This window comes from Stenella coeruleoalba, assembly GCF_951394435.1.
Source record: "Stenella coeruleoalba genome assembly, chromosome: 3".
Classification (NCBI taxonomy): Eukaryota; Metazoa; Chordata; class Mammalia; order Artiodactyla; family Delphinidae; genus Stenella; species Stenella coeruleoalba.
The window spans coordinates 161428745-161450778 of NC_137148.1; the positions used below are offsets into that span (position 1 = coordinate 161428745).

At 53.1% G+C, this 22034-nt stretch overlaps 1 protein-coding gene across 2 annotated transcripts in view; it reads left to right on the forward strand.

Annotated features, from left to right (window-relative positions):
- Window positions 1–22034, forward strand: part of SIN3B (SIN3 transcription regulator family member B) — a 37447-nt gene that overhangs the window by 13491 nt on the left and 1922 nt on the right. For both annotated transcript variants that reach the window (XM_079916106.1, XM_079916107.1), the window contains 13 exons: window positions 5854–5976; window positions 7056–7145; window positions 7581–7699; window positions 11780–11987; window positions 13274–13390; window positions 14477–14715; window positions 15446–15629; window positions 16387–16990; window positions 17179–17348; window positions 19810–19983; window positions 20272–20364; window positions 21438–21532; window positions 21740–21944. In XM_079916106.1, coding sequence (XP_079772232.1) covers window positions 5854–5976; window positions 7056–7145; window positions 7581–7699; window positions 11780–11987; window positions 13274–13390; window positions 14477–14715; window positions 15446–15629; window positions 16387–16990; window positions 17179–17348; window positions 19810–19983; window positions 20272–20364; window positions 21438–21532; window positions 21740–21944 — 2421 coding nt within the window. The remainder of the gene's footprint in view (window positions 1–5853; window positions 5977–7055; window positions 7146–7580; window positions 7700–11779; window positions 11988–13273; window positions 13391–14476; window positions 14716–15445; window positions 15630–16386; window positions 16991–17178; window positions 17349–19809; window positions 19984–20271; window positions 20365–21437; window positions 21533–21739; window positions 21945–22034) is intronic.

Genomic DNA, 22034 nt, shown 5'->3' on the forward strand with positions numbered 1-22034 from the left:
AAAAATGAAGGAAAATTCACGTAACATAAAACTCACCATTTAAAAATGTACATTTCAATAGCATTTAGAATATTTAAAATGTTGTGCAGCCATCACCCCCTCTAGTTTCAGAACATTCCCATCACCCCAAAAGGAGACCTGTCCCCATTAGCAGTCACTCCCCAGCCCCCGCTCCTTAGGTTCCGGCAACCACTCATCTGCTTTCTGTCTCTATGCATTTACCTGTCGGACATTTCACAGAGATGGAATCATGCAACATGTGGCCCTTGGGTTGGTGTCTGGCTTCTTTCACTCAGCATCATGATTTTAAGGTTCATCCATGATGTAGCACGTGTCAGAACTTCATCCCTTCTATGGCTAAATAATAATTCCATTGTGTGGATGGACCACATTTTGTTCATCCATTCATCCATCAGTGGACACTTGGGTTGTTGCCGCCTTTCAGTCATTGTGAATCGTGCTGTGAACATGCATGTACAATTTTTTGTTTGAACACCTGCTTTCAGTCATTTTCTGTCTATGCCTAGGAGTGGAGGTGCTGACTCATGTGGTAACTGTGTTAAACTTTTGAGGAACTGCCACACTGTTTTCCACGGTGGCTGGACCATTTTACGTTCTCACTAGCAATATACCAGGGTTTCAGTTTTCCACATCATCACCAATGCTTGAGGTTTTCCTTTTTAAAAAAAATGTATAGCCTTTGTAGTTGGTGTGAAATGGTATCTTATTATGGTTTTGATTTGCATTTCCCTGCTGACTAATGACATTGGGCATTTCATGTGCTCATTGGCCATCTGTTTATCTTCTTTGGAGAAATGTCTATTTAAGTACTTTGCACCTTTTTTGCTTTGTCTCTCTTGCTGGGTTGTAAGAGTTCTTTGCATGTTCTTGACATTAGTCCTTTATCAAATATTTTCCTCTATTCTGTAGGTTGTCTTTTCACTTTCTTGTTAGTGTTGGTGCGCATCAGTTTTAAATTTTGGTCAAGTCCAGTTGCCTATTTTTTCTTTTGTTGCTCATGTTTTCAGTGTCAAATCTCAGAATCCATTGCTAGTTCTGAGGTCATGAAGGTTTACCTAAAGTTTTCTTTTAGTACTTGTACAGTGTTAGCTCTTCTATTCAGGTTGGTGATCCATTTTGAGTTAATGTTTGTATATGGTGAGGTAGGGGTCCACTCTACATGTGGCAATCCCGTTTGTTGAGGAAACTGTTCTCTTTCCATCATTGCATGGTCTTGGCACTCTTGTCAAAAATCAATTGACCAGAGTTTTATGGGTTTATTTCTGGACTCAGTTCTAATCCATTGATCTCCATGCCTGCCCTTAGGCCAGCACCACACTGTCATGATTACTGTAGTTTTGTAGTAAGTTTGAAATCAGGAAGTGTGAGTCCCCCAACTTTGTTTTTTTTTTCAAGATTGTTTTGGCTAGTCAGGGCCCCTTGCAATACCATATGAATTTAAAGATTGGCTTTTCCACTCCAGCAAAAAAGGCCGTTGGGATTTTGAAAATGATTGCATTGAATCTTTCAACAGTTTTGGGGAGTTTTGCCATCCTAACAAGATTAATCCACAGATACACAGCATTTTTCCATTTATTTAAGTCTTTAGTTTCTTTCCACCGTGTTTCAAAGTTTTTTTTTCATTGTGTAAGTCTTACACCCCCTTGGTTAAATGTATTTCCAAATATTTTTTTCTTTTTGTTGTTGTAAATGGAATTGTTTTCTTAATTTCATTTTTGGATTATTCATTGCTCATGTATAGAAACACCACTGCTTTTTTGTGTTGATTTTGTATCCTGCAACTTTGCCCTATCCAGTTTATTAGCTTTGATAGTTTTCGTGGATTCCTTAGGATTTGCTAATATGGTTTTCCTTCTTCCTTTCCAATTTGGATGCCTTTTATTTCCTGTTTTGGCCTAATTGCTCTGATGGAACTTCTAGTACTATGCTGAGTAGAAGTGGTGAGGGTCAATATCCACATCTTGCTCCTGATCTTAGAGGAGAAGCTTTCCATCTTGCACCGTTGAGTGTGATGTGAGCTGTGGGTTTTCCGTAAGCACCCTCGAGTTGAGGAAGCTCCTTCTCTTCCTAGGTTGTTGAGTGTTCTCTTTCCTCTTTTTATTCTTCCTCTTTGCCCTCGACGACAACTTGGGGTGTGAGCGCACAAGAGTCCATCCTTCCCACCTTCCTGTGTCACCACCGCCTCTCCCGGGTCTGCTTCTTGAATGAAGATGCAGTGGGGGCACAGGGCTGGGGGGCAGTGGGTCTTGAAGGAAGGGGCTCGGGGGTGATAGCGGTCTGAGTTTGGATGCTGTTCAAGACTCTTAGTCGATTGGGCAGACTCCCGGTGTGCGGGTCGGGGCTTGTCCCCGTGTTACTGTCTCTGGGACACAGAGCACCGTCCCTAAGAGGAGGTTCCACCCAGAAGCACTTCCTGACTCAGAGTCAGAGAAGCTCTGTGCCCATCCTTTGGGCTGAAAACAAGTCCAGGAGCTGTAACCAGTCCTGCCCACCCGCCCGGAGCCTTGTGTGTCCTGGGGGCCTGGGCAGAGCCCCGTGAGCACACAGCCTGGGCCTCCTCGGGCTCTGGGTGCTACAGGCAGGCTTGAGCTGGCCGTGTCACCGCCCAGGCCTCGTTGCCTTCTCTCTCACACGGGGCTGACCGGCCCTCCTGCTCGGGTGGGGACTGAGCTGTTGTCCTTTAAGTGCTTCTCGCGGGGCCTGGCTGGCGCTCAGTGTTCCGGAAAGAGCAGCTGCAGTTGTGCTGGGAAAGTAGGCCTAGAATCCCGTCTGGTCGTCTCATCCACTCCTCCCAGGGTCTCCCTCTGCATCTCCAGGACCAGCCGGCTGCCTGGCCTGCTGGAGGCTCTTGGGGGATACCAGGGGGGCGGGGGGCGGTTGAAGGAAGCCCTTGTCTGGACTCCCCGGGGGCAGGGAGCTCACCTCTACACTGGGCCTCTCAGCCCAGCTGCCTCCTCACGGCCCCATCCCCGAGTCCAGCTTTCTCCTCCGAGTCCATTATCTGCCCCGCGGATCTCTCTGAACTTCAGAATCCCTACTTGGTTTTTTTCTCCCTGTTCCCAAATACCTGTCCTTGGCAGTCCTACATCATTCCCATCTTCCTTCTCTGTGTGCTTCTGCTCGTCAAAGACTCTCCTAACTGGCTCCAGGGGCCGCGTGGCTGAGGAGCAGAGGGCTCTCACCACCTGCTTCCCGCCTCATACCCTTCTTGTGTTGGCTTAGCCCAAGGTTGTGGGTGCTTGGGCCTCTGTGTCCCCGGGAGCCCAAGCTACATGCTGCCACCTGCTGTAAAGCCCTGTGTTGCTCCCTTGTACAGTTGGTGGATAGTTTTGGGGTCTCATCCTCTTGGGTCTTGGCCTCAAATCTCACCTCTGACCCTGGCGTTGGCAGCTTTTACCCTGAACCCCATCCCCGCAGAGATGTGTGCACAGTGGCATCCCTGGGTGGCCTTCCCAGGGTCATTGCTGTCAATGCTTCAGGGTCCAGGGGCAGTCTACCCTCATGGCCTCAGGGAAGAAAGGCCTGGCTCTGTCCCTGGCCAGCTTTTGCTGCTGCACAGCTCACATGAACTTTTTGCAGGTCTTGGTTCCTGAGTTATCATCTTGATGGGTCGGGGTTGGGGGTGAGTAGAGCCTCTTGTCCTCTGAGGGCTGTGGTTGCAGTGCCCCCTGGTGGACACAACTTGGCATTTACCAAGTTGGACACTGACAAAGCCCACCCTAGAAAATAAGCATTTCTCTCAGAAAAGCACCTGCCCACAGAGTTTCTTTAAATGGCATTTGCTATCAATTCAGCAGTGTTTTTTTTAAGTGTATATTGTGTAATTAGAACTGTCTTGTACATTTTAAAAGATTTAATCAACTTTTAAAAATTACTAAAATGCTCATAAATAATTTGTCATATAGAATGATCTTTTCATTAACTTTTAGATTTCTGTTAAAACTGCAGGAAAAAGAAACCAAAGGTGAAATTTGATATTGTCCTAATTAAACTTGACTGCCTTGCCTAGATCAGGGCTTAGCAAAGTTTTTCTATAAAGGGCCAGACAGTAAGTATCTTAGGCTTTGCAGACCAGACAGTCTGGGTGGCAAAGACTCAGCTCTGCCGTGGTAGCGGGAAAGCAGCCACAGGCCCGTACGTCAACGAATGGGCATGGCTGTGTGCCAGTCCAATTTTATTTACAAACGCAAGCCAAGCCAGTCCCCATGTGAATGGTCTTTGGGGGTCTTCTGCCTCAGGCATTTGCACATTGGGACATTTAACTGAAACCAAAGAACTGCCTGAACTGTTAGGGGAAGATCAGTGGTACTGAGCTTGCCTTCCAGCTGGGTGAGCTTAGCCGGGCAAGCAGTGGGTTACCCACTTTCCTCTCAACCCCGCCCCCCCCCCAAGTCGTACTTAACGCGTCATATCGTCACCTGTCCCCCTCCTTTAGGAATTGGTGTTTGCACCTGTTCTGGGATCTACAGCAAATACCAGTTGAGAATTATTCCACATTAGGTTCTTGGAGTAGGCTTGGGTCTTCGGATAACTAATCCCTCCAAAGGAGCTTAATCCTCTAAGGGACAGGTTTTGCCTGTAGTTAAACAATAGGTCTTTATTATTATAATTATGAGTATAAAAATAGTACACGCTCATGAGAAAAGTCAAGCATTCGTGAGAGCATCAAGTATGAAAAGTTAGCTTCCCTTTTTCCTATTCTCAGTTTCCTCAGAGTTAAGTACTTACAAGTGTCTTATAGTATGTATCTTTCCAGAAATCTCCTCTGAATGTGCAAACAAATGTTTATCCTTTTAAAAAAGTTGGCGTCCCATTTGTTCTGCCCCTAGGGTTTTTTCTGTTTGTCCTAACAGTGTATCACGTATGCCTGTCCCTAGCAGTGACACAGTGGACACAGAGACACAGAGCTAACTCATAGCTGACAGTTGCCTCTGTTTGGTTTGGATGCACCACGACTTGTTCACCCGGCCCACGCTTTGGGCTGACAGCACACCCTTCACGTAGTGTCTCTGCATATAGGCCCCGTGGTGGGAGCGGGTGCAGCCAACGTGAACGTAGTGGGGCTGATTGCAGTGTGCCTCTCCAGCCCAGCCCTGAAGAAAAGCCATGGTCTGTTCACCTTCCCCCCTGCCTGCTCTGACTTTCATACAGATGCAAATGCCAAATAGATCCTTCCAGAACCATTCTTCATAAATATTGCCAGCACCCTGACCTGTTAATCAGTGCTTGGTGTAGAGCCTGGGAGGACTAGCAGTGAGCACCCCACCAAGTGATGACATTGTCCCCAAGATGCGTTTTCTTATTCGTAGGAAAGATTGCAAACTTGACTGGAACCCCTCCTCCCCCGCCCCAGTGACCTGGCACCGTCAACTTCTTCCTCTTGCTGCCAGGGCCTTGCACATTGCTGGTCCTCTAGCCTGAAATTCTTTTCCTTTCTGTGGTGCGCTCGAACATACAGGCAGACACCCTGTCAGTGGTCTGCTGGGTGAGCCCCACACGCCAAGGCCCAGCTTCAGTGTCTCCCCACTGAGCCCTCCCTCACCTGTCAGGACCCTCGCCCATCGAGGCCTTCCATGAGCCTTCTCCCAGCCTCACAGTGCGCGACTGTGGTGAGCTGGGTACACGGGTCTTTCCTCCAGTAAACGTGAGCATCTTGAGAGCCAGGGTCACCTCGCACTGGGACAGAGCCCCTGGCCCGTGGCAGACAGTGCTTGCTGGGGCCACGAGCTGAGCTGCAAGTGGTTCCACGCACTAGGTTACATTGAGAACCAGCACTGATGGGCCTGGCTGTGTCTCTCCAACGCTGACCACCTCCTGTGTTTGTGTCCTTAGTTCACAGGAAATGGGCCGTGCGAAATGAACAGTGTCCAAAAGAGTGAGCACGAGAAGAATCTGGAACACAGCAAAAAGCGCTCTCGGCCCTCACTCCTCCGTCCCGTGTCTGCACCAGCCAAGGTAACTGTCAGCTGTGCACATAGGTGTGTGCATGCGTGGACACCCAGCAGCCTGGCCTTCTCTGTAGATGACTTGAGGAGCAGTATACAGAGACCTGGGGCATGAGGCCGAGTCCAGGCTCTAGTCCAGCTTGAAATTCACTGGCTGTTGGACCTTGAGAAGTTGACTCACCTGTGAGGCGGCCGGTCACCTGTGCCCCCTGGCTCACAAGATTGTGTGAGAAGGAGTGTCACCTCCTCTCGCAGAAACCGGATGTACTGCTCGGTCTGCTCCTTTTCACCATCACAGCTCTTTCACAGGCAGGGCCCTTATGTACAGTTGTGCAGGTCGGTTACTGCACAAGGTGCCCTGCTAGGGGGTGAGAGGCACTGAGGTCCAGCTCCTGTTGTTCTCATCACCTATGATGGTGATTTTCTAATTCCATCATTCTTTATGCATTTACTAGTTGGCTTTCTACTGTAAGGAAGAGCTTTTTTTCATCTCCATTTATTTAATTATGTGTATCTTCATAGACTCGGGTTATAATCCGTGACTATCACTGTTTATCTTGATGCCTAAACCGTCCCAGATCTGGCCAGTGGGGCCCTTTGGGCTGGCTCTGTGTCCTCTTGACACATCCCCATCATTCTTCAGGCATGTGGGAGATGGTTCTGTAGAGCCCTTGATGTCTCAGCAGAGTGGCCAAGTTCAGGTCCCCTTCCCATCACCATCACGGCCCACAGGACGAAACAGGCAGGGGAAGAGGTTTCTGATACAGTATCTAGGGGCATGTTTCCCTGGCTGTTCTTACTCTATGACAATCCCTCCTGACATCAAAAGAGCTAAACTGCTGAAAGTTAGATCCCAGATTGTGGGCAGAGTGGTTGTGTGACCTTTAACCCTTCACTAGGTCATGGAGGCTGAGGTGGGTGGTCCTGAGAGGTTCATCCACGGGGGTCTTGGGCAGACCTCATCCAGCACCTGATGGCGGTTCCCATCAGGAGAGCTCAGTGCTGGTGATGTTATGATTCTAATAAAGATGGACACGGGCTGCCCGTGGGAGGCACACAGCATCCATGGCATGGAATTTCTCTCTACAGAAGAAAATGAAACTCCGTGGTACCAAAGACCTGTCCATCGCCACCGTGGGGAAGTACGGGACTCTGCAGGAGTTCTCCTTCTTTGACAAGGTGAGCGGTGGGACCCATGACTTCTGGGCCTTGCCCCGTCCAGGCTGGCCTCGCCCAGCTCAGATCTGAGCAGGCAGGGTTGGGAGCAGGCGACAGGTGGCCAGTGGTGGGCAGCGGACGGGAGGTAGCGAAACAGGTCGGAAAGGCAGAGCTCAGAGCCCACACTAAGTTTGGGGGCACATGTCTGCCACTCAGAAGCTGTGTGGCATCTCTAAAGCTGGGATGGTCCTGGGGCTTCTGTGCAGAGTCAGTGGGGGCACATGCTGTCTGAGCCAAAGATCACTGCACGGAGAGCAGTCCGCTGCAGACCACAGCCGCCCCTTTAGAACACGCCTGTGTGGGTGACTCTGTGTGCACCTGGTGATAGCAGAGCCAGGTGTGCTCAGGAGCGGGAGTTGGGCCCGGTAGGGGCCCCCTGACTCGCTCTCCCCACAGGTGCGCAGGGTGCTGAAGAGCCAGGAGGTCTACGAGAACTTCCTCCGCTGCATCGCGCTCTTCAACCAGGAGCTTGTGTCCGGCTCTGAGCTCCTCCAGCTGGTCAGCCCATTTCTAGGGTGAGCAGCACTTCTCGGGGCTCCCCACTGGGGTTTTGTTTCCGTAAACTCCTTTCACCCTTCTTTTGGCTATTGTTTTTGGAAAATGGTATATGTGTTTTTTTCGATCTTGTCTTTAAGTTGAAGTTGTTACAGAGATCATTATAGATTCACCAGCAGTTGTGAGAAAGAACACAGAGAGGTCCTGGGCAGCGTTCCCTCGTGGTAACATCTCTAGTCAGCGTCATAGCCAGTATGTTGATATTCACACAAGCCACCCATCTTTTCAGGTTTCCCATTTTACGTGTGTGTGTGTGTGTGTGTGTGTGTGTGTGTGTGTGTGTGTGTGTGTACAGCTGTATCACCTGTGAAGGTTGGTGTGTCCACCACCACTGTCCAGGTACCGAGCAGCTTCAGAACCACGAATATCCTTGTGTTGGCCTTTGATACCCACACCCAGGTCCCTCCCACAGCCCAAGCCCCTGACAACCCCCAATACCTGTGTTCCTTCTCTAAAGCTTATATAGCAAAAGTATTATGTAAATGGAATCACACTCTGTAACCATTCAGGATCAGCTTTTTTCACCCAGCATAATTCCCTGGAGATTCATTATGCTTTTTAAAATTCTAAGAATCAGAAACTACTGGGAAGAATGAAATGACCACACAGCATCCCTGCTGCCCAGAGAGAAACTCTGTTAGCAGATCCGTTACCCGCTTCCAGCACGTCCTGCTGCCCTGTGTGAGCTGCCCCCCGAGGGCCCGGCAGCCTCTGAGGGGGGCGGAGCTGTCCTGGGAGGTGACTGTGCATCCGCAGGTCATGCACCTGTGCTGTGGGAAGGGGAGTCTGCTGGCTCCCAGTGTGCTTCCCACTCACCAGCCCTGTCATGCCCAGCGAGTTTCCTAGCCCGTCTGAGCCTCAGTTTCCATTCTGTCAAAGGGGGGTCATAAATATACCTGCGCAGGGTTTCAGAAAGTTTCAAATGGGCTCTGCCTGAAGACCCTTAAAATAGCATCTCGAGGGGGCTTCCCTGGTGGCGCAGTGGTTGAGAGTCCGCCTGCCGATGCAGGGGACATGGGTTTGTGCCCCGGTCCGGGAAGATCCCACATGCCACGGAGTGGCTGGGCCCGTGAGCCATGGCTGCTGAACCTGCGCGTCCGGAGCCTGTGCTCCGCAACGGGAGAGGCCACAACAGTGAGAGGCCCGTGTACCACAAAAAAAAAAAAAAAAATAGCGTCTCGAACACGGTGAGCTTGCATTATACGTGACGTGTGCGGCGTCCTGTTTAGCCCCCAGGACAACCCCAGAGGCTGCCGGCCCTGGGGGCAGCTACCTGATTCCCTTTCTATTAATTAAAAAAGTTTTTTAAACTTTTTTTTTTTTAATGTAAAATAAAACACAGATCCAGGAAACCACATAACAGAAGAACGGCTTGGTGAATCGTTATTAGGCAGACACCCTTGTGCCCACCACCCAGGTCACAAATGGACCTTTGCCAACCTCCAGGAGCCCCTCCACCTGCCATTTCAGTCATGCTCCCTCCCTTGGCTTGGGAGTGACCACCTCCCTACACTAATTACGGCGCAGCCAACCCAGGCGGACACCGCCAAACACACGGCTCAGTCTCACCTCGTGGTCTGGGTTTTGTTTTCTAATACGTCTTGTACGTCCCTCTTCATCTCTAGGTTCCCTCTGCAAGTTTATTCCTTACCGTGTCTGCATTGGCATCCCCATGGCGTGGGTGCATTTTGCCAAATGCACCTTCACATTCCCCCACATCCCTCTGTCTGTCAGGAGGCAGTGGTATCCTCTGAGTTCTTTCTGTGGTTTATTCCTTTGTTTATTCATTCACTGCAGGTTGCAAAAGAGAGCATCTCAACAGTATTTATCACCTTTTGGTGACCCAAGATAGATGCTTGAGTTCTCCCTTTATTACAGTGTCAGGGTGATGAGTCGCTTTCCTGTCTCATCAGGCCAATTAGGAACTGAAAAACGGACCAATTTCTTTGGCGTTACATGAACTCATGAATTTAAACACATTCGATGTGTCTCAATACATTTTAAGCTGAGGAGACTGAGGCCCAGAACGGATACCTCACTCTGTCCAGGATAAGCTCTCATAAGAGAGCTTTGCACGGTGATGGGCGAGTTCAGGGGGATGAGGCCTGGAAGCCCACCCTTCGCTCATCGTCTGCTCTCGGGATCTGAGTGTGGCTGTTGAGTTTCACATAAATGGCATCATGCTGTCAGGCTGGGCTGTAGTCTTCTCTTTTTTTCTTTTTTAAACTCAGCAATTCTTAGACCCAACCGATCGTTTTTAGCGACTGCACAGTGTATGTACCATGGTTTTCTCGGCAGGGTCTGCAACAATGGACGTTTATCTCCAGTTTCCCCCTGTAATCCGTGCTGAGATTATGCTTTTGGGCTGGGATACTCAAAGGTCGAGTTAGGGTCATCAGGAGGTGCTTCCTTGGTGGTCCCAAGAGTGTACACACATCAGGGTGACCTTTTCACTTGCATTGACTTTCTGGAGCTGCTAAAGGTCTGTTAACGCTCTGAAAAACCACCCAGAGCAGGGTGGCAGGCGTCACACAGTCTCGGCTAAAATGTGGCTGGTTTTTTACGTGGATTTGGACACGCTCACATCGAAGTACATCTGCGCAGCTCAGAATCCAGTGCTCTGAGCTCGGTCAGGGTCAGCTATTCCCGTTTCGACATGTGAGCAGCAGTTAGAGACTCCAGGCGGGGGAGAGGGCCACGGGGGTGTGCAGCAAAGTGGAGCAATGAAGCGGCTTCTGCTCGCTCATCTTCAGCTGGGTTCACGCCCACCCCCCTCCCCACCATGAGGCCTCTGTTTGCATGGGCAAGCCTCTTTCTGTGTTTGTACACCCACGGGCAGCTGAGTGCAGTGGCCCAGAGAGCTGCCACCTGGTGACAGCATGGCTGGAGTTGGGGCTGGAGTGGGGTAAGCCTCCACTTAAGAGTGGTTTATCCTGCTGTAACCTCAGGCATCCTCTACACCCATGTTGTTGATGTCTTCCTTCCCTGCATTTCCGTTGGCTTGCGGGTTTTCCTTGTGAGCTGAGTTGGCGGGGGTCCTTACAGGCGGGCCGCCTAGGGGCACATAGTTAACGAGGGGAGACTGCCAGGCCTAGTAATGGCAGGATCATCACACCAGCTGTCAAAATATCTGCACCCTTTCTGTAGGATTTGATATTCATTTAAACATTAATGCAGATGACATTGGGGGTCAGTTGCGTTAAAATCTTCCCATCGACATGCACGACCATTACATTACGAGAATTTGTCTAGGGAGGGGGTCTGCCTCATGAGGGAGGAAGGCCCTGGAGCTGGGAAGCAGATTTTATCTGTCAAGGGCCAAGGGTCACTGCTAACCAGCTTCTGGCATTATGCGCAAGCAATACTACAGGCAATACTAAAGGAGTGGATGTGACCGACTGTTTACAGGCAGATGTGGGGAGGTTGACTAGTTTGCTGATCCTTGGCCTAATGCCCGGCCTCTTCCAGTCAGGGAACATACATCGCTGACCCCAGCTTCTGCCAGTCCAGGTCATTTTATTTGGCGTGTTCAAGGACCTCCCGCAAGTGGTGGGGCCTGGTTGGTGACAGAGGGCTGGAGGGCAAATTCACACACGCGGCAACTTCACACGTGTTGGATGCTCGTTCTGCCTCTCGCCCCTCCTCTCTGATGTTGATTCTGACCATCTTTAACTGCCGGCATCAACATGAATCCATTTTAACATCTCTAGATCATTCTCAGGAGGCCCTCGGGATGCTACTTACCATTTGTCTTTATTTCTTTTTTTTTTTTAGACTTAAAAAAAAATTGAAGTATAGTTGATTTACAATGTTGTGTTAGTTTTTGGTGTACAGCAAAGGGATTCAGATATATATATGTATTTATTCTTTCTCAGATTCTATTCCATTATAGGTTATTATAAGATACCAAATATAGTTCCCTGTGCTATACAGTAAGACCTTGTTGTTTATCTATTTTATATATAGTAGTGTGTATCTGCTAATCCCAAACTCCTAATTTGTCCCCCCCACCTCCCTCCGACTTGTCTTTATTTCTGAAGGAAATTTCCAGAACTCTTTGCACAGTTCAAGTCCTTCCTGGGGGTGAAAGAGCTGTCCTTCGCCCCACCCATGAGTGACAGATCCGGGGATGGAATAAGCCGGGAAATCGACTACGCCTCGTGCAAGCGCATCGGATCCAGCTACCGGGCGCTCCCCAAAACCTACCAGCAGCCCAAGTGCAGCGGGAGGACGGCCATCTGCAAGGAGGTAGCGCTTCCCGGGGCTCACGTCAGCTTGTGTGCTGCATGCTCCTTACCCCCTCCTGTGTTCCACGTGGAGGCCGAGTGTTGATCCCCCCGATGGTGAATGGTGGATGGTGCCGGGATGCGCCAAAACAAAATGCATGGGTGGAGATGACAGTTTCTTACCCTGCTGGTGGTTCTGGCAAGCCGCAGCGCGCACGGCGCCAGCATAGGGTTTGGCTTGTTCCTCCGTCATTTAGACTGAGGTTTATTTCTGCCTTGAGCCCGCTCTGTTCCAGGTTCACTGCCCTCAGCATGTTTCTGTTTAGCTTGACCACTGAACACTTTTTCAGAGTTAGTAGACAGGCTTACTGCATTTCCAGAATTCAAGAGTGCCTGCTGGATTCCAGGATATGTAGTCTGGGAGTCAGCAGACTATGGCCCATGAGCCAAATCCGGCCCACTGCCTGTGTTTGTAAGTAAAGTTTTATTGGCACACGGACATGCCCATTTGTTTACATACTGCCTGCGGCTGCTTTGCCGGGACGAGAGCAGAGTTGAGTACAGGCGTGCCTTGGAGATATTGTGGGTTTGGTTCCAGAGCACTGCAATAAAGCAAACATCGCAATAAAGCGAGTCACACAAATTTTTTGGTCTCCCAGTGCATATAAAAGTTACGTTTATACTGTACCGTAGCCTGTTAAGTGCGCAGTAGTGTTATGTCTGAACAAAACAATGTATATGCCTTAATTTAAAATATTTTATTGCTAAAATAAGCTAACCATCATCTGAGCCTTCAGCGCGTCACTGATCACAGATCCCTATGACAAATGTAATAATAATGAGAAAGCTTGAAATATTGTGAGAATCACCAAAGTGTGACACAGAGACACAGAGTGAGCAAATGCTGTTGGAAAGATGGCACCGATAAGCTTGCTCGATGCAGGGTTGCTGCAAACCTTCACATTGTTTAAAAAAAAAAAAGGCAGTATCTGTGAAGCACAATAAAACAATGTATCCCTGTAGACCTGACAGACCAAATGACCTGCAAAACCTAAAATATTTATCTGGCCCTTTACAGAGAAAGTTTGCCAACCCCAAAGTATTGATAGTAAGATTTGTTCACTTGATCAAGGCCACGTTTTCTCTTAAAACCACTTTAAAAGTAATTTTACTATTTGTATGATAAGGTAATTTCCTGTGAAATCAGTATTGTTACTTATCCTCGTATCTTCTACGCTGGACAACACAGTAAACCACTCTGGCAGTGGGGGCCTGGCGCGCTGGTCACGGCATTTCCTCTTGGTGCAGGTACTGAACGACACCTGGGTGTCCTTCCCCTCCTGGTCAGAGGACTCCACCTTCGTCAGCTCCAAGAAGACGCCCTACGAGGAGCAGCTGCACCGCTGTGAGGACGAGCGTTTCGAGGTGTGTGTGCAGGCCCGCCTTCTCCACGGCCCTGCCCTCGCTTTCCCCAGTTCATCTCCTCTGCACCCTGGGATGTATGTATCCTGATCCTCCTTGAGCCCTCTCGTCTCCTTTAGAGTATCAGGGATTCCAGCACTTTCCAGCAGGGGGCAGCTCCTGAAAGCCTCCCTTTTCTGCCTTGCTGGCCTCGCGCGCGCGCGCGTGCGTGCGTGCGTGTGTGTGTGTGTGTGTGTGTGTGTGTGTGTGTGTGTAAATTTTTTTAATACAAATTTTTACCGAGATCATTGTAGATTCACATGCAGCTTAAAAAATAACACAGAGTGATCCGGGTGCCCTTTCCCCAGTGGTAACAGCTTGTAAATCTCTGGCACAGTGTCAGAGCCGGGATATGGACATTGACCCGGCCATGATCTTATTCACGTCTCCCTAGTTGGACTTGTATTCGTGGGGGGTGCGGGGGGGCAGGGTATCTTGTGCACAAGCCTGTGCATGTGTGTTTAGCTCTGTGTGGTTCTCTCACCTGTGGAGGTCCATGTATCCAGCACCACAGCCAAGATACTGAACAGTTCCCCCACCAGGAGGATCTCTCACACTGTTCCTTTATATCCCCATCCACCTCCCTCCCCAATTCCCAGCATCCATCAGCCTATCCTCCACCTCCTTCACTTTGTCCTAAGTGGAATCAGTCACATGGTATATAACTTTTGGGGATTGGCTACCCCCAGCACATGTTCTGGGGAGTCACCCGGGGGCTGTATGTACCACGTGTCCCTTCCTCTTCATTGCTGAGTGTAACGTGCTTTTGATGCCTGTGGGAAGGGTCAGCCTAGGACCCATTCCCCTCCTCAGATGGGTCCACCAGTGGTGAGGTCCAGGTGATGCCATCATCGCCGAGGTCTGGACCGCCCCCACACCCCCGTAACCAGCTGTGCTCCCTCCAGTCCCTCAGATCCACGTCAGGGCCACCACACCCTGATGTCTATCGTCCCCTCTTCAGTTCTGCACATCCCTCTGCCAGCCCAGGCCCGTCCCTAGGGCCCCGCTGACGCCCTGACAGCTGACCCCTTTCTGCTTTCCTGTCCATAGTTAGACGTTGTCCTGGAGACCAACCTGGCCACAATCCGGGTGTTGGAAAGCGTGCAGAAGAAGCTCTCCCGGATGGCGCCGGAAGACCAGGAGAAGTTCCGGCTGGACGACTGTCTGGGGGGCACGTCGGAGGTGATCCAGCGCCGCGCCATCCACCGCATTTATGGCGACAAGGCTCCGGAGATCATTGAGAGCCTCAAGAAGAACCCTGTCACCGCTGTCCCCGTCGTCCTGAAAAGGTGTCCTCATGCTTCTGACCACCTTGCCTGCTGCAGGGAGCCCCCCAGCAGCTCATTAGTGCTGTTTGTCATGGGTGTAATCGTGAGGGGGTCCCTGGGGTCTCAGTCTGGTTGGTTACAGTGTTTTCCAGTCTTGCTTCATCTCCCCATTCCATTCCCGAGAGGAAAGCACAACTGTCAACAGTTGTTTGTGTCCTCCTAGAACTTTCTGCCATGCACATAATCAACATGAACATGAAAAGTAACTATTTTAAAGCACAAATGGGACCATCCTATATCACGGCTTGCCTTTTATTTAATCATATGTTTGGGACCCTCACTGTGCCAGGGAACAGGTATTGGTTAAGTGGCTGCCCTCAGCCAGGTGCTGTGCCCAGCCCTGGGGCTACAGAGCCAAACGAGCCCGACACAGTCCCTTCCATTGCGGGGTTCACAGTTGAGCAAGGGAGCCCGGCGGTCGAGCCAGCAGCTGCATAGAGCGCAGTCAGTTCTGTGGGCCAGGACAGCGATGTTTGAGAAACCTTAAAACTGGCTGTGCGGGTTCCACAGGGCCGTTACCCCCTCCCTCCTTTATACAGCACAGAGCCCGCTACACAGGCCTGGAGCTGGCTGTCCCGAGTATGGAACATGTCCAGTGGGTCTGTGGGTGGAAGACAGGCTGACCCTGCACAGGGATGACTCGGGCGGGTGTCCCGGGCTGTCCGTGTGCTGAGCCCCTCTGGCCCTGCAGGCTGAAAGCCAAAGAGGAGGAGTGGCGGGAGGCCCAGCAGGGCTTCAACAAGATCTGGCGGGAGCAGTATGAGAAGGCGTACCTCAAGTCCCTGGACCACCAGGCCGTGAACTTCAAGCAGAATGACACCAAGGCCCTTCGCTCCAAGAGCTTGCTCAATGAGATTGAGAGCGTCTATGACGAGGTGAGGCCCTCCTCAGCCGGGGTCGGGGCAGGCTGCCCGGCCCAAGCTCTGGCTCTCCTGGCCTCGAGCAGATGGCCAGCTCTCTGTGCCTCCGTTGCCCTCGCCGGGCTGCGTAGGGGTGAGGATGGGTGTTTTCGTAGCACCCAGCATAGGGCTGGCCCGGGAGGCAGATTGAGGCCACCCTGCCATTGTCAGCAGAGAGGGGTGACTAGGGCCGACCGTGCTTCTGTGTGGCTCTGGACTCAGTGAGGGGAGTGGTTGGCGTGGGCTGGTGAACGGGAGCGAGTAGGTGGGAGGCTTGTGCCAGCACCGGGTGATGGCACGACCATGGAAGGGCTGGTGGCAGGCGGGGAAAGGACAGAGGCAGGGAACGTTGCGGGATGGTGACGGACCGGGTGTGCAGGGCTGAGGGGGCCGGGCCGGAGTGCAAGCAGTTGCAGGTCTTCCGGGGTCTAGCCAAGTGTCTGTGAATGAATGATGGTGGGCAGAAGCCCGTGGTCCTCCCTGAGCCTTCCTCACCCCCAAGGCAGCCTGGGTCAGCTGGACTCGAATAATCAGGGTGCTGCTCGCCTCGTTTCCCCCAGCCTCTGAGTGCTGCTGCAGGCCTTGGTAGTGGGAGTTCGGCCTCGTTTTGGTTCCAGAGCTCAGCTGGGCCCCCAGCCATTGTGATGCCCTCAGAGCCCCATGGCCCTGGACCCCGTACTTGGAGTTCTCCCAGTGGGTCGCTTCCCGTCTAACAGCCGCCCTGTCTCCCCAGCACCAGGAGCAGCACTCGGAGGGCCGCAGCGCCCCCTCCAGCGAGCCGCACCTCATCTTCGTATACGAGGACCGGCAGATCCTGGAGGACGCGGCCGCCCTCATCAGCTACTACGTGAAGCGGCAGCCGGCCATCCAGAAGGAGGACCAGGGCACCATCCACCAGCTGGTGCACCAGTTCGTGCCCAGCCTCTTCTTCTCCCAGCAGCTGGACCTGGGCGCATCCGAGGACTCCGCCGATGAGGGCCGGGGGAGCCCCCAGGGGCAGAGTGCAGACCCTGGTGACCGGAAGAAGCCAGCGCCCGGACCACAGAGCAGCGCCCCGGAGGAGAAGGGGGCCTCGGGCGAGGCGCCGGCCACAGAGCAGCAGCCGCCGCAGCACAAGCCCCTGGATGACGTCTACAGCCTCTTCTTCGCCAACAACAACTGGTATTTCTTCCTGCGCCTCCATCAGACCCTGTGCTCCAGGCTGCTGAAGATCTACCGCCAGGCACAGAAGCAGCTCCTGGAGTACCGGACGGAGAAGGAAAGGGAGAAACTGCTCTGCGAGGGCCGCCGGGAGAAGGGCAACGACCCCGCCATGGAGCTGCGGCTGAAGCAGCCAAGTGAGCCCCTGGGCCCAGGGATGACACCATGGGGGCTTGCCTCTGAGATCCAGGAGGGGAGGCGGGCCAGCTGAGCAGCTGCCCCAGAGCCACGGGCCACCTGCAGTGGGAGGCGGTGACTCCAGATCCTTCCTGGTGGTGGCCGCGTGGGAGCCGGGCCCTCCGTGACCATGGTGCCGCCCCCTCAGGTGAGGTGGAGCTGGAGGAATACTACCCGGCCTTCCTGGACATGGTGCGGAGCCTCCTGGAGGGCAGCATCGACCCCACGCAGTATGAGGACACCCTGCGCGAGATGTTCACCATCCACGCCTACGTGGGCTTCACCATGGACAAGCTGGTGCAGAGCATCGCCCGGCAGGTGAGCAGGCGTGGGGCGGGCAAGCGGGCAGCGCCTCCCTGCGAGTGCCTTTCCTTCACTCCTGTGCCTGCAGTTGATCCCGTGCTTGGCACCTTTCCTTTTTTTTCAATTAAGGTAGAATTCTTGTAAAGTAATATTCGCCAGTTTTAAGTGAGCGTTTCAGTGGAATTTAGCACATTTGCAGTGTTGTGCAACCATCATCTCTGACTAGTTCTAATTTCCATCTTCCCCCAGAGAAACCCTGTCTCCATTAGCCGTCACTCCCCATCCCTCCTCTCCCAGCCCTCTTCTGTCTCTCTGGATTCGCCTGTTCTGGGTATTTCACATAAACAGAATCACATACTATGTGGCCTTTTGTGTCTGGCTTCTTTCACTCAGCCTAACATTTATAAGGTTCCTCCACGATGTAGCGTGTGTCAGTATGTCAGCCATTTTTATGGTCACATAACATTGCGTTGTGTGGATGGACCACATTTTGTTCTTCCGTTCATCCGTTGATGGACACTTGGGTTGTTTCCACCTTTTGGTGGTGGCGACCGGTGCTGCTGTGGATGTGCGTGTGCGAGGATATGTCTGAGCCCCTGTTGAAAAACCTTTCGTGAGGGTTGTTTGGCAACATGTAAAGAAACTGGCCCACTTTTCCTGGCGGGGGAATATCCGTGACGTGCATCAGCATCACCCCCAGCTGAATGTCAACAAGAGGAAATTGGTCATAAGTGTATAAACAGCAAAGCCCCAGACAAGTCGGGTGTGGTCCCGGGACGTGGGTCCTGCTTGGTGACCACGCAAGTTGTTGTTCAGCTTGACTTTCATTTCCTGGTTATCAAGTGAGGCTGTTCATCGTAAAGTGGAAAAGCAGCAGAGGAAGGAATAATGTCGTTACTCTGCCACCCAGGTACCGTTACTAGAAACTGTATAAAAGTGGCAGTTCCTTCCAGGTTTTGCAGATTTCTTATTGAAGTAAAACACATACAGAAAAGTGCCGACTCCTCAGTGTGCAGCTCGGTGGGCCTTCGCAGATGGACACCCCACCCGTGTCCACTCCAGCCACGCCCCACTCACGGGCACCCGCTGCTGATTTCTGACACTGGGGTAGAGTCCCTGGCTTTGAAGCTGCATAAACTCAGCGTCTGGTGCGTCCAGGCAGCGTGATCCTCTGAGATTCCTGTCTGTTGAGATGCCCGTTAGCTCCTTCGTCGTCCACCTGGGAAGGATTCCAGGGACGAGCTCCCACTTGGGCCCTTGGAGCAGCGCTTTGCATCCCCTGTGGGCCGTATGTGTGCATGACCTCTGCTCCCCTGGGTGGGGTGCAGGCAGACACAGCCAGCCTTGGGGGGAAGCTTCCAGATTCCTGGCCTACTCTGGTCCTGCCCCGGGGGACCGGGGCGGGGGGAGGGCTCTCTCATCTCTCCTGGACCGAGCGAGTCGGCTCCCAACAGGCCACAGCTCTCGGGAAGGCGGCCCCATCTGTAGCACCGGGAGGATTGGACCATATATACTTTGACTCATGCCTTCTTTTAAAAAAAAACTCCTTCTCTCCACAAATGTCTCCTGTAAAACCTGTTTTAAAAGATAAAAGAAGCAATAAAAATGGAGCCGTTTAGTTGGAGCCATAGTGAGGACAGGACCCCCACGTGTGGCTCACAGGGCCCCTCCACGCAACACCTGTAACCTGCAGCGTCGTATCCACACTCTTTCCTTCCTTTTATTTATTTATTTTTTAAAGTAGCATTTCTTATTTTCAGTAACAGCAGCTAATGTTGATTGGGAATGTGCTGGATGTCAGGCACCATATGAGACCCATGTGTGTCCACGCGTCGCTGTGTGCACTCAGCAGAGGGACACACAGAGTGGAGCCTGAGGCCCTAAGTCTGCAGTAGCCTGTCTGGGCCACAGCTCACACGCAGAGGGGCCGACTCACGCCGGCCTCGGCCTTTTCCAGTCCTTGTCTCATCCTAGGCCTAAAGGTTTTAAGTATGCTTATAGGTATTAAAGGAATCACTTGTGTTTATGCCTGAACGCTGGCGGAAGATGATCACTGCTTTTATGATTACCCTCCCCATTTTGGCACACTTCTGTTTGCATCTTTTCTGTGCGTTTCTCACACCCAGGCAGGGTTTGCTGGTCTGCTCTGGTTGGCTCGGGTTGCTCTTGTCTGGTTTGGTCTAGTTTGGTCTCGCTGTTGGTCTGGTCAGGTTTGCTAGTTTGCTCTGATTGAGTCTGGCCTGGTCTGCCCCAGTCTGGTCTGGTTTAGTCTGGTCTAGTTTGCTCTGGCCTGCATGTGGCATGGAAGTCGCCCTGCACGGCCCGTTGGACGCTGGTCTTCACCCCCACCCCGTGGACTTTGCCACCCCGTCTCTGGGTGAGGTGGGGGCTCCAGCAGGAGGTGGGAGTGGTGGCTGTGTCTCAGCCCTCCTGGCGGGCACACGCCAGGCACCCACCGGCCCTCCCTCCCCGGCAGCTGCACCACCTCGTGAGCGACGATGTCTGTCTGAAGGTGGTGGAGCTCTACCTGAACGAGAAGAAGCGGGGCGCTGCCGGCGGGAACCTGTCCTCCCGCTGTGTCCGCGCCGCCAGGGAGACCAGCTATCAGTGGAAGGCCGAGCGGTGCATGGCTGACGAGAACTGCTTTAAGGTGAGAGGCCAGCCACGCTCAGCCCCACACGAGGCTGGGGGGAGCACGGCGGGCACCCACGACAGGAGCCCAGTACCGTGTGCTGCTTTCGCTGGGCCTCTGGACGCAGGCCCCGGCCCCGGAGGGCACCACAGGGCCTGTGAGGTGGGAGCCCGGCACGTGGTCCCTCAAGGAAGGATGGGGCTTGGAGGCTGGTGAAGAGGGATCACTGATGACCTTTCGACCTCATCCTCTGCCAGCCTGGGCTGTTCTCGTGGCTTCAGGCTGTTTGTCCCCCTCCTTCCCCAGGTGATGTTCCTCCAGCGCAAAGGGCAGGTGATCATGACCATTGAGCTCCTGGACACCGAGGAAGCCCAGACAGAGGACCCACTAGAGGTGCAGGTGAGGACCGCAGCCCTGTGCTCTGTGCCTTGTACACACCATGGGGGCCAGGGCCAGCCACAGGCAGCATCGTGGGGCTCCCACCACGGGAGCCCATGCACATGCTGGCCGAGCACAGGCCGCAAAACGTCCACCAGAGAAGCCTCTGTGCAGGTTGAACGCTCTCCTTGGAAACGCATCAGGAGGTGGGAGTTGCGGAAACCCCGGCTCCTGCCACCTGCTGCCGACACTGTGCCATCCGCCCATAGCCAGCCCAGTCACTCAGACCCCGCGGCATGTGGCCGCCGCGCTCCCTGTGCATGGAGCTCAGAGCTCTGGGTGCCCCCTGACCACCAGGAGAAAACCCACCTGGCCCACACGTTGAGGCGCACATTCCGCTTGGTGCCCGCACGCCAGGGAGCAGGGCCCAGAAGCCCAAGCTGCCTTCACAGAGCGGGGGCGCCACCCACCACAGCCTCGGGGGCTCCCTTCACAGCGCCCTCCGCTGGAAACACTCCAAAACAAGGGAGGGGAGGGGCCTGCACACCCGGTCCCTTCCAGAAGTTTCCAGCAAATGTGCTTTTGTTAAGCTTGAGTCTGGAGGAGCCTCGTGCTTTAACAGGGTGGTGAGCAGTTGAAGGATCGCTCGGACGCTGCAGGCCATGTCTGCCCTGGACCTGGTGACCGCTCCAGGCCCCCCCTTTACTCAGCCGCAACTCCTGCCGGTGCTCCCCCTCTTCCTACCTGCTGTCTGTGTCCTGATGTCTGTTCCTGCCCACCATCCCCCAGAGCCCGCTCTCCTCCGTGTCAGGGGCCTCCTGTTCCACGTGAACTTATCACGTGATGGATACAGGAAAGTCGTTACACAGCAGGGATTTATCCACTTAAGCACGAAATGCCATAAATCATCTGAATAGTGGCCTGGGTGTGCGTCTCCCGCTCCAGCAGAGCCCTTTATCGGGAGCTGCAGTCTGCTGGTCTCTATCACAGTTCAGGGTCCTCGATAGCTGTTATCCTAGTGCTTCGGGAGGGGTGGGGACAAAGTCCCCGGGAGCCTCTGATGACCTGGGCTGCATCTCCCTCTGTCCCCCAAGCACCTGGCTCGGTACGTGGAGCAGTACGTGGGGACCGAGGGTGCGTCCAGCTCGCCCACCGAGGGCTTCCTCCTGAAGCCTGTGTTCCTGCAGAGGTGAGAGGACTTTGGGCCCGGGGGCCTCTCCCACCGTTGCCAGCACCCAGCGTGACGGGGTTTTACTAGTTTTCACGGGATCAAAGGGTTTGGGTGGTGGTTTTCATTGCTTCAGATTGCGTTTCTCCAACCCTGGGAGGTCAGGCATCTTCCCAGTGTTGCTGGGCCACGAGGACCTTCTAGTCTGCAAATCCTCCTCGCCCCCAGGAACCTCAAGAAGTTCCGCAGGTGGCAGTGTGAGCAGGTGCGCGCGCTGCGAGGTGAGGCCAAGAGCTCCTGGAAGCGGCTGGTCGGGGTAGAGAGCGCCTGCAACGTGGACTGCCGCTTCAAACTCAGCACCCACAAGATGATGTTCATCGTGAACTCCGAGGACTACATGTACCGCCGTGGGACGCTCGGCCGGGCCAAGCAGGTGCCCCTCCCTGCCCACATCCCGGGAACCTGGGGGCCAGCCCACAGCTGTCTGGGGTGCCTGGGCCATCCTGATTCTTCTCTCCCCCAC